The sequence below is a fragment of the Salvelinus alpinus genome, chromosome 14 (assembly GCF_045679555.1).
Source record: "Salvelinus alpinus chromosome 14, SLU_Salpinus.1, whole genome shotgun sequence".
NCBI classification, from domain to species: Eukaryota; Metazoa; Chordata; class Actinopteri; order Salmoniformes; family Salmonidae; genus Salvelinus; species Salvelinus alpinus.
Window position 1 is genome coordinate 28428871 of NC_092099.1, and position 22001 is coordinate 28450871.

The following is a 22001-nucleotide window of genomic DNA, read 5'->3' on the forward strand; positions in this document are numbered from 1 at the left end:
AATTCAAACCTCAAAAACCAAGAACAAAAAATTCTGCAATCTCTAAACACGAGGGAAACATCAGAGATGATGAATCTACCCCTGTCATTAATGTCAAGCAAATAAAAATGCAATTAATTTAGTTCAACTGGTGTTATTGTTATGTTATTAAAATAGTGGAGAGGTCTGCGTTTGGAGTTTGCCCCTTTGTTTCATTGGGTAAAGTGCCTACCAATCTGTATGGTCTGGTCTAGCAGGAGCTGTTGTCACTCATTAGCAGGGTTAGTTAGGGGTTAATGAATATATTACTTAACATTCAACATCAGCTGGTGCTTTGTATCTATTCATGAGGAAGGGCTCATCGATGTAAGAAGGAGAGCATAGAGAGAGAGAGAGGAATAGAGAGAGAGGAATAGAGAGAGAGGAATAGAGAGAGAGGAATAGAGAGAGAGGAATAGAGAGAGAGGAATAGAGAGAGAGAGAGAGAGAGAGAGAGAGAGAGAGAGAGAGAGAGAGAGAGAGAGAGAGAGAGAGAGAGATAGAGAGAGAGAGAGAGAGAGAGAGAGAGTACCTACTGCCTGTCTATTTTCATACTTTTTTTCATCCAGTCCAGATATGCCAATCATATAGTCTTTCTGCAGGTTTCAGAAAACCAGAGAGTGGGGAGGGACAGTTATTGACTTATCCACAGACTGTCACACACACACACACTCTGGACAATGAGTGTATGTGTGCATGCGTGTGTGTAGAGTAGATAGGGGAGAGGTGGTGTCCCTGACCTATCATTCTGAGCTCCTGGGTCAATAGGGGACTGTCCTAATGGAGAAATCACTTGACACAGCCTGGTCTGGCGCTACAGTCAGACTACAGTAGGCTACACACTGTTATACCCACTGAACTGGTTCTCCTGAGGAAAACAACTGGGACCTCTGGAGGATGGCTTCTGATGTATGCATTGTGTTATTTATTCATTGTAGTTTATACTTAGCTGACTCCTACCATTATGTCAAACTTTGCAGTCAATACATAGCGGCAGACAAATGTAATGGTATATAATAATACAAGGAGCAATATGAGTTTGACCACCTCATTAATCCTAATGTAATCCTAGATGGAAATAGTAATAATGTTAGACTTGACTTGATATGACTGCTATATCCTGGGGCATCCCATCGATCAAGACAGAGCATCATCCGTCTGTTTACAGATATTAACCACTGACACGTAGAAACGAGCGGCGTCCAGTTGTCTCCCGGGCACCACACGTGCAGCAGGGGTTAACAAGCTGACCGCAACACGCTCAGCTCTCACCGCCGCATTATGATGGATCAGCGTTTGTCGCCCTAACAACAGGACGCCATAACGTGCCCCTGGTGGGATCAATACCAACCACAACTAAGATGTAGGACTGTCCCCTGGGAGGGCTGTAGGGACAGCAGCCCACTGGAGAAGAGCTAAACACACCATGATCCTAAAGCTAGATAAATGAGCTTAGAATGGACTAGCTATACAGTCAATGTGGACTAGTCCCCTACGCTAAGACAAATTACATCACAGTTTTCAGATTTATGGAAGGAGTCAGGATCAAGACAGAAAATAATATTAAGTTCCACTATTTTACAAGAGTTTAGACATGGCCATGTCGTTAGGATTTGAAAGACAAAAGAAGCTGATCATTTTTAAATGCCAAAAGTGGGTCAGTCTTCTACTGTAGTTTCAGAGGGACTTATACGACTCAGGCTAAACCTATCTAAAAGGAAGTTTCATAACAACAGAAGATCTCAGGAGAACCACTTAATCACAATCTCCCATCTTAAGCCATGCGGAGTTTAATGAAGCCAGTAATATTAAGATGATTGCTGTAAGCCGTACCATCAACACCCAGCAACAGACAGTCAGGAGTTACACAATAGTAAGCAGAAACTTCAGGGTTTACTCATAACTTTCAGACGTGTTTAGACAAAGTGTGTTTGAGAGGTCGGTTAAAGACTCATCAGAGGACCACTAAGTGACACATCAGAGGACCACTCCAGACAGACGAGGCAGAGAAACCTCCAACGATCCTCTAATATAACAGGATTACAGTAACATGAGAGAACTGATATCATGGTAGTACTCACAGTGATGGGGAGTAGTTAACGACATGTAGTTGAAGTAGTAATTGAACTACATTTTGCTGTAGCTTGGTGGTAGTTCAACTAAATTCAATTCTAGGTTGTGTTTTCAGTAGTTAACTACTTTTTTTGCCATGTAGAGGTGTAGCTAACTTCTGGAACTACACACCATTTTTTTGCAAAAATAAAATAAAATATGGGTAGAGTAGGCAATCATTTCCTTCCTGTTTGACTGTGTTTCTTAAGGGCAGCTTGAGTGTAGCTGAACTTCTTCCAGTGTGAAGTACTTGGTAGCTTGGTAAACGACCAAGTCCCGAGGCTCCCGAATGGCGCAGCGTTCTAAGGCACTGCATCTCAGTGCTTGAGGCGTCACTACAGACACCATGGTTTGAATCCAGGCTGTATCACAGCCATCTATGATTGGGAGTCCCATAGAGCGGCGCGCAATTGGCCCAGCGCCGCCTGTGTTTGGCCGGTGTAGGCCGTCACTGTAAATAAGAGTTTGTTCATAACTGACGTGCCTAGTTAAATAAAAAATGAAAAAACAATATTTTCAGAGTAGCTTCCCCAACACTGAGTATTCATTAGGGCATGCAACGGTAAACCTCAAACAAGTGTTTCTTATTGGACGAGTTAAATTAATACCTTCATGTTTTGTCACATTTTTCCTTATTTGGACCAATCACTTCCTCTGGGAGATGTTAGAACAGAATAAGGACAACCTGCCAATTCGCTCCTAATCGCGAATCACTTATCTAATTGCTGCCTGCATGGCCCTCGATAGCCATGCAAATCAGGAGACCCTAATTGGTACTGTGAAATTAAATCAGATATGATAACGGACCGATGCCATGATGGGTTCAAGGCTTTGATTAGGGAGCTATGGTGATGCCACATGAACAGAGATTGCTACTCAACTAGACTAGACTATAGAAACAATTATGTCATCTCTTCATAATTGTTTTTGTGCATGGGGGGTGTTTGATCGTAGAGGATAAGTATCCTCATACGGGGAACCAACATGGATGAGCTGTAAATTAATGATGAATACCTCACTATGGCTGCATTTAGACAGGCAGCCCAATTCTGATATTTTTTCCCCACTAATTGGTATTTTGACAAATCAGATCAGCTCTGAAAAATATATGATGTGAAAAGATCTGATGAGATTGGTCAAAAGACCAATTAGTTAAAAAATTATCAGAATTGGCCTGTCTGTCTACACACAGTCTTTAACTCAAATTTAACCGAACACACACTTAATATAAGGCCAGGCTAGCTTTAGCATGAAGGAGCACTACTCTGTTGTTGCCTATTGGCTCCTGTCATAGTTTTATAACCAAACTGAACATTTCCATGACAAAAATCCCCTCCACTCCTCTCGCAGTCACACAGACAGGCTAAATTCTGACAGAAAGATGTTGGGAGACGGAGCAGTACCCGGAGCTGGGAATAGGGGTTTAGAATGGGGTTGGGAACAGGGTTGGAAATGGGTATTGGGAGTGCATGGAAAATTGGGAAGCTTCCTCCCACACCAGCTGTTTGCAATGTGGTGATAAGATAATTAGCATTAGCACTAGCAAACAGAGAGAGAGAGGGTGAGAGACAATAATGTTACCCCCTCCATCCCAGCAAATACAGCCACTGTGTCATCTCTGTCAGCACAAACACTGTCCTCTATTTAGGATGCAGGAATGGAAACCCAAGGACATGGATGGAGAGGAGGAGGAGATGAAAGGAATGACACAATGGATAACTGCATGAATGAGCTGGACATTTTTGTTTGCATATCTTCACATGTCAATCAAAGGTAAATCTGTCAATCATTCTGATATGGTGAATCACTCTGAAAATACTAAATTTCCCTACATTAGACCCAGCACATTGTTTGGGAAATTCCCTGAAATACTTCCTAATATGAATATTGTATATGTACAGTGTATTCAGAAACTATTCAGACCCCTTCACTTTTTCCACATTTTATTATATTACAGCCTTATTCTAAAATTGCTTAAATAGTTGTTTTCTTCATCAATCTACACACAATATGTCATGCCCTGACCTGAGATATCTCTGTTTTCTTTATATTTTGGTTAGGTCAGGGGGTGACTAGGGTGGGTACATTCATTTTTGTATTGTCTATGGTTTTTTGTATGTCTAGAGTTTTTGTAGGTCTAGGTGATTTGTATGTCTATGGTGGCCTGATATGGTTCCCAATCAGAGGCAGCTGTTTATTGTTGTCTCTGATTTGGGATCATATTTAGGTAGCAATTTTCCCTTTGGTGTTCGTGGGTTCTTGTCTATGTGTAGTTGCCTGTCAGCACTCGTTTTGTATAGCTTCACGTGTCGTTTTGTTATTTTGGTTAGTTTGTTCAGTGTTCATTCTTATTATAATAAAGAATGTACGCATACCACGCTGTGCCTTGGTCCGATTCATACGACGAACGTGACACAATACCCCATAATGACAAAGCAAAAACAGGTTTTTAGAAAAAATTTGCAAATCTATATGAAAAAGAAAACTACGGCAATATCACATTTAAATAAATATTCAGACTCAACTCAGTACTTTGTTGAAGCACCTTTGGCTGCAATTACAGCCTTGAGTCTTCTTGGGTATGACGCTACACATTTGGCACACATGTATTTGGGGAGTTTCTCCCATTCTTCTCTGTAGATTCTCTCAAACTCTGTCAGGTTGGATAGGGAGCAATGCTGCAGAGCTATTTTCAGGTCCTTCCAGAGATGTTCGATGATGTTCAAGTCTGAGCTCTGGCTACGCCACTCAAGGACATTCAGAGACTTATCCCCGAAACCACTCCTGCGTTGTCTTGGCTGTGTGCCTAAGGTTGTTGTCCTGCTGGAAGGTGAACCTTCGCCCCGGTCTGAGGTTGTGAGCGCTCTGGAGCAGGTTTTCATCAAGAATCTCTCTGTACTTTGCTCTGTTCGTCTTTCCCTTGATCCTGATTAGTCTCCCAGTCCCTGCCGCTGAAAAACATTCCCACAGCATGATGCTGCCCCCACCATGGTGAACCGCAGAGATGGTATTGGCCAGGTGATGAGAGGTGCCTGGTTTCCTCCAGACTTGACGCATGGCATTCATGCCAAAATGTTCAATCTTGGTTTCATCAGAACAGAGAATCTTGTTTCTCATGGTCTGAGAGTCCTTTAGGTGCCTTTTGGCAAACTCCAAGCGTGCTGTCATGTGCATTTTACTGAGGAGTGGCTTCCGTCTGGCCACTCTACCATAAAGGCCTGATTGGTGGAGTGCTGCAGAGATGGTTGTCCTTCTGGGAGGTTCTCCCATATCCACAGAGGAACTCTGGAGCTCTGTCAGAGTGATCATCAGGTTCTTGGTCACCTCCCTGACCAAAGCCCTTCTCCCCTGATTGCTCAGTTTGGCCGGGCAGCCAGGCTTGGTGATTCCAAACTTCTTTCATTTAAGAATGATGGAGGCCACTGTGTTCTTGGGGACCTTCAATGCTGCAGACATGTTTTGGGACCCTTCCCCAGATCTGTGCCTCGACACAATGAGCTCTACGGACAATTCGTTCTACCTCATGGCTTGGGTTTTGCTCTGACATGCACTGTCAACTGTGGGACCTTATATAGACAAGTGTGTGCCTTTCCAAATCATGTCCAATCAATTTAATTTACCACAGGTGGACTCCAATGAAGTTTTAGAAACATCTCAAGGATGATCAATGTAACCAGGATGCACCTGAGCTCAATTTTGATTGTCATAGCAAAGGGTCTAAATACTAACACAAATAAGGTATTTAAAGAATATATATATATATATATATATATATATATACATTTGCCAACATTTCTCAAAACCTGTTTTTACTTTGCCATTATTGGGTATTGTGTGTAGATTGATGAGGGGGGAAAACTATTCAATCCATTTTAGAATAAGGCTGTGATGTAACTAAAAAGGTTAGAAAGTGAAGGGGTCTGAATACTTTCTGAATGCACTGTATTTCAAGAGCATCTATAACAATTGTATAATGCCTTAGAATGCACAACATAACACTAATAGTATAAACACTCACTACAAAACACTGATTGTGTAAATCAGTTTTATGTTTATCATGTTTATCAGCAGTTACATAGGAACGATCAACAAAAAATGCCCTGATTGCGGTCTTATTTGGGATCAGAGCAGAGTGACTGTGCATTGGCAGGCTCAGTGCTGGAGAAGACATGTGGTGTCAGGAAGGCAGAAAGAGAAAGCGAAACAGAGGCTGTAACAGCTTCAAAAAATAGCTATTTTTACTCAGTCACTGCCTCAGCTCTCCTTTCAGCTGTCCTCCTGTACCCTTCTGATAATTCTGTAATATATGTTATCTTACTCTGAGGAACACACATACATTTACACATGCACGCACACAAACACACAGAGAGAGAGAGAGACAGAGAGAGAGAGAGAGGGACACACACACAGAGAAAGATACACACACGCACAGCCATTCATTTTTGGGGGGAATCTCAGTCATTCTTTCATTGAGCTTGCTCACACAAACACACACAAGGCCGCACAGACACTTACACACATCCCTCATAATTTACCAGAGGGAAGCTGAAGAGGCATGTAATCATTTTGTTTACAGTAGCTTGAAAATCTTTCATCTTACCCTTCTCTCACCCTAACATTCCATACCTCTCTCTCCTGACTGACAGTAAAGCTGAATCTTGTGTGAGTACTGTAGATGTGACCTCATTAGCTAGAAAGTGGGTCTCAGTTGAAAGTGAATGGAAGACATTTAGAGTCTCTCTCACTCTCTCACTCTCTCACTCAAGTGGTCCCCTTGGCAGGAGTAGTGTTTGGCATATTTATATCACACACAGACCCACTGATGCAGCTCTCCTCTTGCAGCACTGCTTTAGGGAAATCAAACACTGCTCTGATAGAAAGAGGAAGAGGGGAGGTGAATACACAGACACACATACTCTCTCCCTCTCGCTCTTTCTGGCAACTCTTCAAACACAGCCACATCTCCCCTGAGTGTATCTCAAGCCCACCCCACCATACAGAGTCTGCTGCCACACTACCACACCAGACCCAATCAACATAACCAGAATAGGACCTAACACCAAACCAAACACAGCCCAACCTCCATGCCTCCACCTCTGCCTGCTCCTGTCCCCTCCTTTAAAGCTGTTCCTGTCTCACTCTGGACTTAATCAGCAGAACCCCAGACCTGACCCAAACCCCTATGATAGTCTAATACTGCAGATACCAGACCTGATCCAAACCCCTCTGATAGTCTAATACTGCAGACACCAGACCTGATTCAAACCCCTCTGATAGTCTAATACTGCAGACACCAGACCTGATCCAAAATCATCTGATAGTCTAATACTGCAGACACCAGACCTGATCCAAACCCCTCTGATAGTCTAATACTGCAGACACCAGACCAGACCTGACCCAAACCCTTATGATACTGCAAGGATCTACTCTTCATAGGACCAGCTCTTTTTTATCCATACGTACTACGTGTGTGTATATGTGTGTATATAAATATAAATATATATATATATATATACAGTATATATATATACTGTATATATATACAGTTGAAGTCAGAAGTTTACATACACTTAGGTTGGAGTCATTAAAACTCGTTTTTCAACCACTCCACAAATTTCTTGTTAACGAACTATAGTTTTGGCAAGTCGGTTAGGTCATCTACTTTGTGCATGGCACAAGTAATTTTTCCAACAATTGTTTACAGACAAATTATTTCAAATATAATTCACTGTATCACAATTCCAGTGGGTCAGAAGTTTAAATACACTAAGGTGACTGTGCCTTTAAACAGCTTGGAAAATCCCAGAAAATTATGTCATGGCTTTAGAAGCGTCTGATAGGCTAATTGACATGATTTGAGTCAATTGGAGGTGTACCTGTGGATGTATTTCAAGGCCTACCTTCAAAGTCAATGCCTCTTTGCTTGACATCATGTGAAAATCAAAATAAATCAACCAAGACCTCAGCAAAAAAATTGTAGACCTCCACAAGTCTGGTTCATCCTTGGGAGCAATTTCCAAACGCCTACACGTACCATGTTCATCTGTACAAACAATAGTACGCAAGTATAAACACCATGGGACCACGCAGCCATCATACTGCTCAGGAAGGAGACGCAAACAACAGCAAAGGACGTTGTGAAGATGCTGGAGGAAACAGGTACAAAAGTATCTATATCCACAGTCAAACAAGTCCTATATCGATATAACCTGAAAGGCTGCTCAGCAAGGAAGAAGCCACTGCTCCAAATCCACCATAGAAAAGCCAGACTACGGTTTGCAAATGCACATGGGGACAAAGGTTGTACTTTTTGGAGAAATGTCCTCTGGTCTGATGAAACAAAAATAAAACTGTTTGGCCATAATGGCTATCGTTATGTTTGAAGGGAAAAATGGAAGGCTTGCAAGACAAAGAACACCATCCTAACCATGAAGCACGGGGTGGCAGCATCATGTGTGGGGGTGTTTTGCTGCAGGAGGGACTGGTGCACTTCACAAAATAGATGGCATCGTGAGGATGGAAAATTCTGTGAATATATTGAAGCAACATCTCAAGATATCAGCCAGGAAGTTAAAGCTTGGTCGCAAATGGGTCTTCCAAACGGACAATGACCCCAAGCATACTTCCAAAGTTGTGGCAAAACGGCTTAAGGACAACAAAGTCAAGGTATTGGAGTGGCCATCACAAAGCCCTGACCTCAATCCCATAGAACATTTGTGGGCAGAACTGAAAAAGCGTGTGCGAGCAAGGAGGCCTATAAAACTGACTCAGTTTCACTTCCGACTTCAACTGTATATATAAATGTGTGTGTGTGTGTGTGTGTGTGTGTGTGTGTGTGTGTGTGTGTGTGTGTGTGTGTGTGTGTGTGTGTGTGTGTGTGTGTGTGTGTGTGTGTGTGTGTGTGTGTGTGTGTGTGTGTTTCTCACCAGCAGTAGTAGCAGCACCATGTCGGCGTGGTCACACACACACGCTATGTGCAGGGCTGTCCAGAGGTCCTCATCCTGCAAGTTGACGTTTAACCCTCGCTCGATCAGAACTTCAGCCGCAAACACATTGTCATGACGAGCACACTATGGGATGAAGAGAGAGAGAGAAAAAGAGAAAGAGAGAAAAAGAGAGCGAAAGAGAGAGAAAGAGATAGAGAGAGCGAGGAAGAGAAAGGCGTGGTCGGATAATGGTGAGCCAATTGAAAAACAGCAGGTGGATGTGGTCGTGTGAGTGCATGTGTGTGTGCATGTGTATTTTTACCAGGTGTAGAAGAGATCCTCCAGAGGAGATAGGAGTGTTGGGGTCAGCTCTCTCCTTCAGTAGACGCAGCACTGCAACATAGAACAGAGAGAGAGAAATACAAACGTGTAGCTTGGTGTGTGAACACATGTGGATGTAGTAACAGAGATAGGCAGGACATCAGGAGAAAATATACCAGATAAACAACGTAGGTAGACAACGGTTTATTATGAAAAACCCAGTGCATTTTTCCAATAAAAGTGCAAGCGCAAATGTACACACAACACGCAGCACACACACGCGCACACACACGACAGCTTCCTACTCTCCAGTAAAATCCCCCTGTGTGTGACTTGTTCTCTGTGTGCCCTTCAGGAGTCACTCAGTCAGTCAGTCAGTGTGTATTATAGCAGTCTTTCAGTACCCCCAATAGCACCCATTTTTGTTGTAGCCCCAGACAAACTCACTTGATTTAACTCATTGAGGGCTTGATGATTAGTTGACAAGTTGAATCAAATGTGCTTGTCCGGGGCTACAACATAAATGTGTGCTGTTGGGGGTACTGGAGGACTGGAGTTGGGAAACACTGTAGTTGGTCTGAGAGGTGGAGCGCCTGCCTGGAAACACACGGCTCACTCACATCACATCAGCTCTACTGAGCCACAGTGGACTGCACTAATACACTGCACTACAAACACAGTATCCACAACACTGACATACTGACACAGATTACCTGGTAATTCTCTACAAACCATTCCACCGTGCTCACACACAGACATAGATCTGCTTTACATCGATCAGTACTCACCCACCAACATCTATTATTCACATGGAACACAGAACTGCTGAGCCTTTACTCACTGACTCACCCAGATCTGCCCTAACCACTACCCTCAATAATGCTTCTACACAAAAGCGATAAAAGGAGAAGGAAATTACTGAGGGAGAGTATTATACACAGAGAGAATGAATAAAAAACTGAGATGGACAGATTTGAGGGCAGAGAAAGAGAGAGAGAGGAGCGAGGGGGGAGGTTTTTAGACATATTTTCCATCAACAACAGTGATAAGCCAAAATGGATGCTGGATAAACACTGGGAGACCTTACCTCAGCAGAACACTGAACTAGTCTGTCACGCAAGCCTCTGACAGACTGGCATGCACTGTCATACACACACACCTATAAAGCGTCTGTGCACACACTAACTCACTGACTCTCTCAAACACTCACTTAACCAGAGCCATTAGCAGTGAGCGTAACAACCACTGTAATTACCAAGGTGAACCATAGTGAGGAGCCCCACAGGGTTGTTTAACCTAAGTCCAGGGTACTCAAATACTATTTGAGAAGGTCCGGTCAAACACATTTCCTATGAGGCAAAGGTCCGGATAGATATTTGTATTTATTAGTGTAGTAACAAACCCCTCCTCGCGACCCATGCATCACCAAACTGTTCACACTCCTCCTGTTGGCGGAGATAAGATTTTGCAGTATTAAGTGTGCCTTGAATTCTAAATAAGTGTGCTTGACTGTCACCAGTCAAGCACCCCCACACCATCACATCTCCTCCTCCATGCTTCACTGTGGGAACCACACATGCGGAGATCATCCGTTCACATACTCTGTGTAACACAAAGACATAGCGGTTGGAACCAAAAATCTCAAATTTGGACTCATCAGGACTAAAGGACAAATTTCCACCGGTCTAATATCCATTGATAGTGTTTCTTGGCCCAAGTAAGTCTATTCTTCTTATTGGTGTCCTTTGGTTTCTTTGCAGATATTCGACCATGAATATTTGTTTCACACAGTCTCCTCTGAACAGTTGATGTTGAGATGTGTCTGTTACTTGAACTCTGTGAAGTATTTTTTTGTCCTGCAATCTGATGTGCAATTAACTCTAATGAGTTTATCGTCTGCAGCAGCGGTAACACTTGGTCTTCCTTTCCTGTTGCAATCCTCCAAGCCAGTTTCATCATGTACTTGAAGAAACTTTCAAAGTTCTTGAAATGCTCTGTATTGACTGACCTTCATGTCTTAAAGTAATGATGGACTGTCGTTTCTGCGTCTTTTGAGCTTCTAGTCATGAAATCTATGCAGCCTACTCAATCCCTTTATATAGCTACTGTTTACAGGCCTACTGGGCCATATACAGCATTCCTCACTGAGTTCCCTGAATTCCTATCGGACCTTGTAGTCATAGCAGATAATATTCTAATTTTTGGTGATTTTAATATTCACATGGAAAAGTCCACAGACCCACTCCAAAAGGCTTTCGGAGCCATCATCGATGGCCAACGTGTCTGTGGACCTACTCACTGCCACAGTCATACTCTGGACCTAGTTTTGTCCCATGGAATAAATGTTGTAGATCTTAATGTTTTTCCTCATAATCCTGGACTATCGGACCACCATTTTATTATGTTTGTAATCTCAACAAATAATCTGCTCAGACCCCAACCAAGGATCATCAAAAGTTGTGCTATAAATTCTCAGACAACACAAAGATTCCTTGATGCCCTTCCAGACCCCTTCTGCCTACCCAAGGACGTCAGAGGACAAAAATCAGTTAACCACCTAACTGAGGAACTCAATTTAACCTTGCGCAATACCCTAGATGCAGTTGCACCCCTAAAAACTAAAAACATTTGTCATAAGAAACTAGCTGCCTGGTATACAGAAAATACCCGAGCTCTGAAGCAAGCTTCCAGAAAATTGGAACGGAAATGGCGCCACACCAAACTGGAAGTCTTCCGACTAGCTTGGAAAGACAGTACCGTGCAGTATCGAAGAGCCCTCACTGCTGCTCGATCATCCTATTTTTCCAACTTAATTGAGGAAAATAAGAACAATCCAAAATGTATTTTTATTACTGTCGCAAAGCTAACTAAAAAGCAGCATTCCCCAAGTGAGGATGGCTTTCACTTCAGCAGTAATAAATTCATGAACTTCTTTGAGGAAAAGATCATGATCATTAGAAAGCAAATTACGGACTCCTCTTTAAGTCTGCGTATTCCTCCAAAGCTCAGCTGTTCTGAGTCTGCACAACTCTGCCAGGACCTAGGATCAAGTGAGACACTTAAGTGTTTTAGTACTATATCTCTTGACACAATGATGAAAATAATCATGGCCTCTAAACCTTCAAGCTGCATACTGGACCCTATTCCAACTAAACTACTTAAAGAGCTGCTTCATGTGCTTGGCCCTCCTATGTTGAACATAATAAACGGCTCTCTATCCACCGGATGTGTACCAAATTCACTAAAAGTAGCAGTAATAAAGCCTCTCTTGAAAAAGCCAAACCTTGACCCAGAAAATATAAAAAACTATCGGCCTATATCGAATCTTCCATTCTTCTCAACATTTTTGGAAAAAGCTGTTGCGCAGCAACTCACTGCCTTCCTGAAGACAAACAATGTATACGAAATGCTTCAGTCTGGTTTTAGACCCCATCATAGCACTGAGACTGCACTTGTGAAGGTGGTAAATTACCTTTTAATGTGTGAAAGTTAAATATTTCTAAAGAATATTTTTGAATTTCGCGCGCTGCCTTTTCAGCGGAATGTTGTGGGTGTTCCGCTAGCGGAACCCCTGGGCGAGAAAGGTTAATGGCGTCAGACCGAGGCTCTGCATCTGTCCTCGTGCTACTAGACCTTAGTGTTGCCTTTGATACCATCGATCACCACATTCTTTTTGAGAGATTGGAAACCCAAATTAGTCTACACGGACAAGTTCTGGCCTGGTTTAGATCTTATCTGTCGGAAAGATATCAGTTTGTCTCTGTGAATGGTTTGTCCTCTGACAAATCAACTGTACATTTTGGTGTTCCTCAAGGTTTGGTTTTAGGACCACTATTGTTTTCACTATATATTTTACCTCTTGGGGATGTCATTCAAAAACATAATGTTAACTTTCACTGCTATGCGGATGACACACAGCTGTACATTTCAATGAAACATGGTGAAGCCCCAAAATTGCCCTCGCTAGAAGCCTGTGTTTCAGACATAAGGATGTCATGTTTTGTCTTTGATCATGTCTTGTCCCTGTGCTTCCCTCTGCTGGTCTTATTAGGTTCTTTCCCTCTTTCTCTCTCTCTCTCTCCTCCTGCCTCTCTCCCTCTCCCGCTCTCTCTCTCTATCGTTCCGTTCCTGCTCCCAGCTGTTTCTCATTCTCCTAACGACCTCATTTACTCTTTCACACCTGTCCCCTATTTTGCCCTCTGATTAGAGTCCCTATTTCTCCCTCTGTTTTCCGCTTCTGCCTGGTCGGATTCTTGTTTGATGTTTGCTGTTCCTGTGTCCTTGTTCCGCCCTGTCGTGTTCTTTGCCTTCTTCAGATGCTGCGTGTGAGCAGGTGTCTATGTCAGCTACGGCCAGTGCCTTCCTGAAGCGACCTGCAGTCTGTGGTCGCGTCTCCAGTCGTTCCTCTCTATTGACGAGAGGATTTCAGTTTCCTGTTTTGGATTGACCATTGATAATTCCAGGAGAATCATTATTTGTTTAATACTGGAATAAAGACTCTGTTACTATTACGTCGCTTTTGGGTCCTCATTCACCAGCATAACAGAAGAATCCGACCAAAAATGGACCCAGCGACTACGGATTCTCGCAACACTGCCGTCGAGATCCAGGGAGCAATGCTCGGCAGACACGAGCAGGAATTGTCTGCTGCTCGTCATGCCGTTGAGACCCTGGCCGCTCATGTCTCCGATCTCTCAGGACAGTTTCAGAGTCTTCGTCTCGTGCCACCAGCTACTTCCTGGTCTTCCGAGTCTCCGGAGCCTAGGGTTAATAACCCACCATGTTACTCTGGGCAGCCCACTGAGTGTCGCTCCTTTCTCACCCAGTGTGATATTGTGTTCTCTCTCCAGCCCAACACATACTCAGGAGAGAGAGCTCGGATCGCTTACGTCATATCACTCCTTACTGGTCGGGCTCGGGAGTGGGGCACAGCTATCTGGGAGGCAAGGGCTGAGAGTTCTAACGTTTATCAGAACTTTAAGGAGGAGATGATACGGGTTTTTGATCGTTCAGTTTTTGGGAAGGAGGCTTCCAGGGCCCTGGCTTCCCTATGTCAAGGTGATCGATCCATAACGGATTACTCTATAGAGTTTCGCACTCTTGCTGCATCCAGTGACTGGAACGAGCCGGCGTTGCTCGCTCGTTTTCTGGAGGGACTCCACGCTGAGGTTAAGGATGAGATTCTCTCCCGGGAGGTTCCTTCCAGCGTGGACTCTTTGATTGCACTCGCCATCCGCATAGAACGACGGGTAGATCTTCGTCACCGAGCTCGTGGAGGAGAGCTCGCGTTAACGGTGTTTCCCCTCTCCGCATCTCAACCATCTCCTCCCATCGGCTCAGAGACTGAGCCCATGCAGCTGGGAGGTATTCGCATCTCGACTAAGGAGAGGGAACGGAGAATCACCAACCGCCTTTGCCTCTATTGCGGTTCTGCTGGACATTTTGTCATGTCATGTCCAGTAAAGGGCCAGAGCTCATCAGTAAGCGGAGGGCTACTGGTGAGCGCTACTACTCAGGTCTCTCCATCAAGATCCTGTACTACCTTGTCGGTCCATCTACGCTGGACCGGTTCGGCTGCTTCCTGCAGTGCCTTGATAGACTCTGGGGCTGAGGGTTGTTTTATGGACGAAGCATGGGCTCGGAAACATGACATTCCTCTCAGACAGTTAGGGAAGCCCACGCCCATGTTCGCCTTAGATGGTAGTCCTCTCCCCAGTATCAGATGTGAGACACTACCTTTAACCCTCACAGTATCTGGTAACCACAGTGAGACCATTTCCTTTTTGATTTTTCGTTCACCTTTTACACCTGTTGTTTTGGGTCATCCCTGGCTAGTATGTCATAATCCTTCTATTAATTGGTCTAGTAATTCTATCCTATCCTGGAACGTTTCTTGTCATGTGAAGTGTTTAATGTCTGCTATCCCTCCTGTTTCTTCTGTCCCCTCTACTCAGGAGGAACCTGGTGATTTGACAGGAGTGCCGGAGGAATATCATGATCTACGCACGGTCTTCAGTCGGTCCAGAGCCAACTCTCTTCCTCCTCACCGGTCGTATGATTGTTGTATTGATCTCCTTCCGGGGACCACTCCCCCTCGGGGTAGACTATACTCTCTGTCGGCTCCCGAACGTAAGGCTCTCGAGGATTATCTGTCTGTTTCTCTCGACGCCGGTACCGTGGTGCCTTCTTCCTCTCCCGCCGGAGCGGGGTTTTTCTTTGTTAAGAAGAAGGACGGTACTCTGCGCCCCTGCGTGGATTATCGAGGGCTGAATGACATAACGGTTAAGAATCGTTATCCGCTTCCCCTTATGTCGTCAGCCTTCGAGATTCTGCAGGGAGCCAGGTTCTTTACTAAGTTGGACCTTCGTAACGCTTACCATCTCGTACGCATCAGAGAGGGGGACGAGTGGAAAACGGCGTTTAACACTCCGTTAGGGCATTTTGAATACCGGGTTCTGCCGTTCGGTCTCGCTAATGCTCCAGCTGTCTTTCAGGCATTAGTTAATGATGTACTGAGAGACATGCTGAACATCTTTGTTTTCGTTTACCTTGACGATATCCTGATTTTTTCACCGTCACTCGAGATTCATGTTCAGCACGTTCGACGTGTACTCCAGCGCCTTTTGGAGAATTGTCTCTACGTGAAGGCTGAGAAGTGCGCCTTTCATGTCTCCTCTGTCACATTTCTCGGTTCTGTTATTTCCGCTGAAGGCATTCAGATGGATCCCGCTAAGGTCCAGGCTGTCAGCGATTGGCCCGTTCCTAAGTCACGTGTCGAGTTACAGCGCTTTCTCGGTTTCGCTAATTTCTATCGGCGTTTCATTCGTAATTTCGGTCAAGTGGCTGCTCCTCTCACAGCTCTGACTTCTGTCAAGACTTGCTTTAAGTGGTCCGGTTCCGCCCAGGGAGCTTTTGATCTCCTCAAGAAGCGTTTTACATCCGCCCCTATCCTTGTTACTCCTGACGTCACTAAACAATTCATTGTCGAGGTTGACGCTTCAGAGGTGGGCGTGGGAGCCATTCTGTCCCAGCGCTTCCAGTCTGACGATAAGGTCCATCCTTGCGCTTACTTTTCTCATCGCCTGTCGCCATCGGAACGCAACTATGATGTGGGTAACCGCGAACTGCTCGCCATCCGCTTAGCCATAGGCGAATGGCGACAGTGGTTGGAGGGGGCGACCGTCCCTTTTGTCGTTTGGACTGACCATAAGAACCTTGAGTACATCCGTTCTGCCAAACGACTTAATGCACGTCAAGCTCGTTGGGCGTTGTTTTTCGCTCGTTTCGAGTTCGTGATTTCCTATCGCCCGGGAAATAAGAACACCAAGCCTGATGCCTTATCCCGTCTCTTTAGTTCTCCTGTGGCTTCTACCGACCCCGAGGGGATTCTCCCTGAAGGGCGTGTTGTCGGGTTGACTGTCTGGGGAATTGAGAGACAGGTAAAGCAAGCACTCACTCACACTGCGTCGCCGCGCGCTTGTCCTAGTAACCTTCTGTTCGTTCCTGTCTCTACTCGTCTGGCTGTTCTTCAGTGGGCTCATTCTGCCAAGTTAGCTGGCCACCCCGGCGTTCGGGGTACGCTTGCTTCTATTCGCCAGCGGTTTTGGTGGCCTACTCAGGAGCGGGACACGCGCCGTTTCGTGGCTGCTTGTTCGGACTGCGCGCAGACTAAGTCAGGTAACTCTCCTCCTGCCGGTCGTCTCAGACCGCTTCCCATTCCTTCTCGACCATGGTCTCACATCGCCTTAGACTTTATTACCGGTCTGCCTTCGTCTGCGGGGAAGACTGTGATTCTTACGGTTATCGATAGGTTCTCTAAGGCGGCACATTTCATTCCCCTCGCTAAGCTTCCTTCCGCTAAGGAGACGGCACAAATCATCATTGAGAATGTGTTCAGAATTCATGGCCTCCCGTTAGACGCCGTTTCAGACAGAGGTCCGCAATTCACGTCACAGTTTTGGAGGGAGTTCTGTCGTTTGATTGGTGCTTCCGTCAGTCTCTCTTCCGGGTTTCATCCCCAGTCTAACGGTCAAGCAGAAAGGGCCAATCAGTCGATTGGTCGCATATTACGCAGCCTTTCGTTTCGAAACCCTGCGTCTTGGGCAGAACAGCTCCCCTGGGCTGAGTACGCTCACAACTCGCTTCCTTCGTCTGCTACCGGGCTATCTCCGTTTCAGAGTAGTCTTGGTTACCAGCCTCCTCTGTTCTCGTCCCAGCTCGCCGAGTCCAGCGTTCCCTCCGCTCAGGCTTTTGTCCAACGTTGTGAGCGCACCTGGAGGAGGGTCAGGTCTGCACTTTGCCGTTACAGGGCGCAGACTGTGAGAGCCGCCAATAAACGTAGGATTAAGAGTCCTAGGTATTGTCGCGGTCAGAGAGTGTGGCTTTCCACTCGTAACCTTCCCCTTACGACAGCTTCTCGCAAGTTGACTCCGCGGTTCATTGGTCCGTTCCGTGTCTCTCAGGTCGTCAATCCTGTCGCTGTGCGACTGCTTCTTCCGCGACATCTTCGTCGCGTCCACCCTGTCTTCCATGTCTCTTGTGTCAAGCCTTTTCTTCGCGCCCCCGTTCGTCTTCCCTCCCCCCCCCCCGTCCTTGTCGAGGGCGCTCCTATTTACAAGGTACGAAGGATCATGGACATGCGTTCTCGGGGACGTGGTCACCAGTACTTAGTGGATTGGGAGGGTTACGGTCCTGAGGAGAGGAGTTGGGTTCCATCTCGGGACGTGCTGGACCGTTCGTTGATTGATGATTTCCTTCGTTGCCGCCAGGGTTCCTCCTCGAGTGCGCCAGGAGGCGCTCGGTGAGTGGGGGGGTACTGTCATGTTTTGTCTTTGATCATGTCTTGTCCCTGTGCTTCCCTCTGCTGGTCTTATTAGGTTCTTTCCCTCTTTCTCTCTCTCTCTCTCCTCCTGCCTCTCTCCCTCTCCCGCTCTCTCTCTCTATCGTTCCGTTCCTGCTCCCAGCTGTTTCTCATTCTCCTAACGACCTCATTTACTCTTTCACACCTGTCCCCTATTTTGCCCTCTGATTAGAGTCCCTATTTCTCCCTCTGTTTTCCGCTTCTGCCTGGTCGGATTCTTGTTTGATGTTTGCTGTTCCTGTGTCCTTGTTCCGCCCTGTCGTGTTCTTTGCCTTCTTCAGATGCTGCGTGTGAGCAGGTGTCTATGTCAGCTACGGCCAGTGCCTTCCTGAAGCGACCTGCAGTCTGTGGTCGCGTCTCCAGTCGTTCCTCTCTATTGACGAGAGGATTTCAGTTTCCTGTTTTGGATTGACCATTGATAATTCCAGGAGAATCATTATTTGTTTAATACTGGAATAAAGACTCTGTTACTATTACGTCGCTTTTGGGTCCTCATTCACCAGCATAACAAAGGAAGTGGATGGCTGAAAACTTTCTACTTTTAAACTCGGACAAAACAGAGATGCTTGTTCTAGGTCCCAAGAAACAAAGAGATCTTCTGTTAAATCTGACAATTAATCTTGATGGTTGTAAAGTCGTCTCAAATAAAGCTCTGAAGGACCTCAGCGTTACTCTGGACCCTGATCTCTCTTTTGACGAACATATCAAGACTGTTTCAAGGACAGCTTTTTTCCATCTACGTACATTGCAAAAATCAGACATTCTCTGTCCAAAAATGATGCAGAAAAATTAATCCATGCTTTTGTTACTTCTAGGTTAGACTACTGCAATGCTCTACTTTCCGGCTACCCGGATAAAGCACTAAATAAACTTCAGTTAGCGCTAAATACAGCTGCTAGAATCCTGACTAGAACCAAAATATTTGATCATATTACTCCAGTGCTAGCCTCCCTACACTGGCTTCCTGTTAAGGCAAGGGTTGATTTCAAGGTTTAACTGTTAACCTACAAAGCGTTACATGGGCTTGCTCCTACCTATCTTTCCGAGTTGGTTTACTGGTGCTCTTTCATGCCATCCCTAGGAGGGGTGCGTCCCTTGAGTGGGTTGAGTCACTGACGTGATCTTCCTGTCTGGGTTGGCGCCCCCCCTTGGGTTGTGCTGTGGCGGAGATCTTTGTGGGCTATACTCGGCCTTGTCTCAGGATGGTAAGTTGGTGGTTGAAGATATGCCTCTAGTGGTGTGGGGGCTGTGCCTTGGCAAAGTGGGTGGGGTTATATCCTTCCTGTTTGGCCCTGTCCGGGGGTATCATCAGATGGGGCCACAGTGTCTCCTGACCCCTCCTGTCTCAGCCTCCAGTATTTATGCTGCATTAGTTTGTGTCGGGGGGCTAGGGTCAGTTTGTTAAATCTGGAGTACTTCTGTCTTATCCGGTGTCCTGTGTGAATTTAAGTATGCTCTCTCTAATTCTCTTTCTCTCTTTCTTTCTCTCTCTCGGAGGACCTGTGCCCTAGGACCATGCCTCAGGACGACCTGACATGATGACTCCTTGCTGTCCCCAGTCCACCTGGCCGTGCTGCTGCTCCAGTTTCAACTGTTCTGCCTGCGGTTATGGAACCCGGACCTGTTCACCGGACGTGCTACCTGTCCCAGACCTGCTGTTTTCAACTTTCTAGAGACCGCAGGAGCGGTAGAGATACTCTTAATGATCGGCTATGAAAAGCCAACTGACATTTACTCCTGAGGTGCTGGCTTGCTGCACCCTCGACAACTACTGTGATTATTATTATTTGACCATGCTGGTCATTTATGAACATTTGAACATCTTGGCCATGTTCTGTTATAATCTCCACCCGGCACAGCCAGAAGAGGACTGGCTACCCCTCATAGCCTGGTTCCTCTCTAGGTTTCTTCCTATGTTTTGGCCTTTCTAGGGAGTTTTTCCTAGCCACCGTGCTTCTACACCTGCATTGCTTGGTGTTTGGGGTTTTAGGCTGGGTTTCTGTACAGCACTTTGAGATATCAGCTGATGTACGAAGGGCTATATAAATACATTTGATTTGATTTGATATTTGAGCTGTACTTGCCATAATGGACTTGGTCTTTTACCAAATAGAGCTATTTTCTGTATACCAGCCCTACTTTGTCACAACACAACTGATTGGCTTCAGAAGGAAAGACAATCCACAAATGAACTTTTAACAAAGCATACCTGTTAATTGAAATGCATTCCAGGTGACTACATCATGAACCTGGTTGAGAGAATGCCAAGAGTGTGCAAAGCTGTCATCAAGGCAAAGGGTGGCGACTTTGAAGAATCTCAAATATAAATATATTTTGATTTGTTTAACAGTTTTTTGGTTACTACATGATTCTATATATGTTATTTCATAGTTTTGATGTCTTCACTATTATTCTACAATGTAGAAAATAGTAAAAATAAAGACAAACCCTTGACTGGTAGTATGTATATATATAAATATTTTTTTATATATGTTTCATTGTCACATACACTGGATAGATGCAGTGAAATGTGTTGTTTTACAGACAGTATGGCGCCCTTGTAGCAAATTAGGGTTAAGTTTCATGCGCAAATAACAGCAAAAAGTTGAAAGCCCAACTTGATTCCATGAAATGTTTTTCTTTAATTCTGGGTCCGGATCCGGACCGTTGTCTGCCTATGTCACGGCCGTCGTAGGGAGGAGACCAAGGCGCAGCGTGGTATGCGTACATTCTCTTTATTATATTAAGAATGAACACTGAACAAAACTAACAAAACAACAAAACGAACCGTGAAGCTATACAAAGATTGCTGAACAGGCAACTACACATAGACAAGAACCCACAAAACCAAAAGGGTAAATGGCAACCTAAATATGATCCCCAATCAGAGACAACTATAAACAGCTGCCTCTGATTGGGAACCAATTCAGGCCACCATAGACCTACATATGCCTAGACTAACAAACACCCCATGACATACAAAAACCCTAGACAATACAAAACAAGCATACCCACCCTCGTCACACCCTGACCTAACCAAAATAATAAAGAAAACATAGATAACTAAGGTCAGGGCGTGACAGCCTATTGAGGATGGCTGACCTCAGCGGTCGTTATCTACACAGACGTGTGTATAGTGACAACTCACACACACAGCTGGTTAGGGCGTATACATTTCAAGCTGAGCTAGGACATGGCACCACTGTAACAATGATGTAACAGTTTCACTGCGGTATAGTTTGACCATGCAGTGTGTGTTTCAGTCCAGCCAGTGGCATCACTTGTTAGTGATTATTTTTCTGATCCTCAGGTAGTGCAGGCCGCTCCATTCATTTCCCTCTAGGTCATATACCGTAGGGACCCCACCTATCAACCAACCAATCTTTGCTTAGTCTTGATAATGGAGGATCCTAGTCGTTTATGGATGGATGTATTATGAACACACAAGTATACAGTCACCGAAACACACACACACACATTTACATGCACACCCACACAGTCTTCTAATGGTTCTTGGTGCTTAATGGAGCTTAAATGGTTGATGAGGAAGAACACAGCCTTCCAAAAGTCAATGAACACAATTATCTCTCTCTCTTACACACACACACATGCACACACACACACACACACACACACACACACACACACACACACACACAAACACACGCACGCACATGCTATGCACATGCACGCACACACACACCTTTCTGTCGCCCACCTAAAAGCTCAGGAATATAACCCCACCTAGATTAGTAATTAAGGAT

At 45.0% G+C, this 22001-nt stretch overlaps 1 protein-coding gene across 4 annotated transcripts in view; it reads right to left on the minus strand.

The window, feature by feature from the left end:
- The window catches only part of LOC139538704 (unconventional myosin-XVI-like), a 307739-nt gene that overhangs the window by 158073 nt on the left and 127665 nt on the right, over window positions 1-22001 (minus strand). For all 4 annotated transcript variants that reach the window (XM_071341081.1, XM_071341079.1, XM_071341080.1 and 1 more), the window contains exons 3-4: window positions 9379-9449; window positions 9057-9200 (exon numbers count right to left, since the gene is read on the minus strand). In XM_071341081.1, the coding sequence (XP_071197182.1) occupies window positions 9057-9200; window positions 9379-9449 (215 nt within the window). The remainder of the gene's footprint in view (window positions 1-9056; window positions 9201-9378; window positions 9450-22001) is intronic.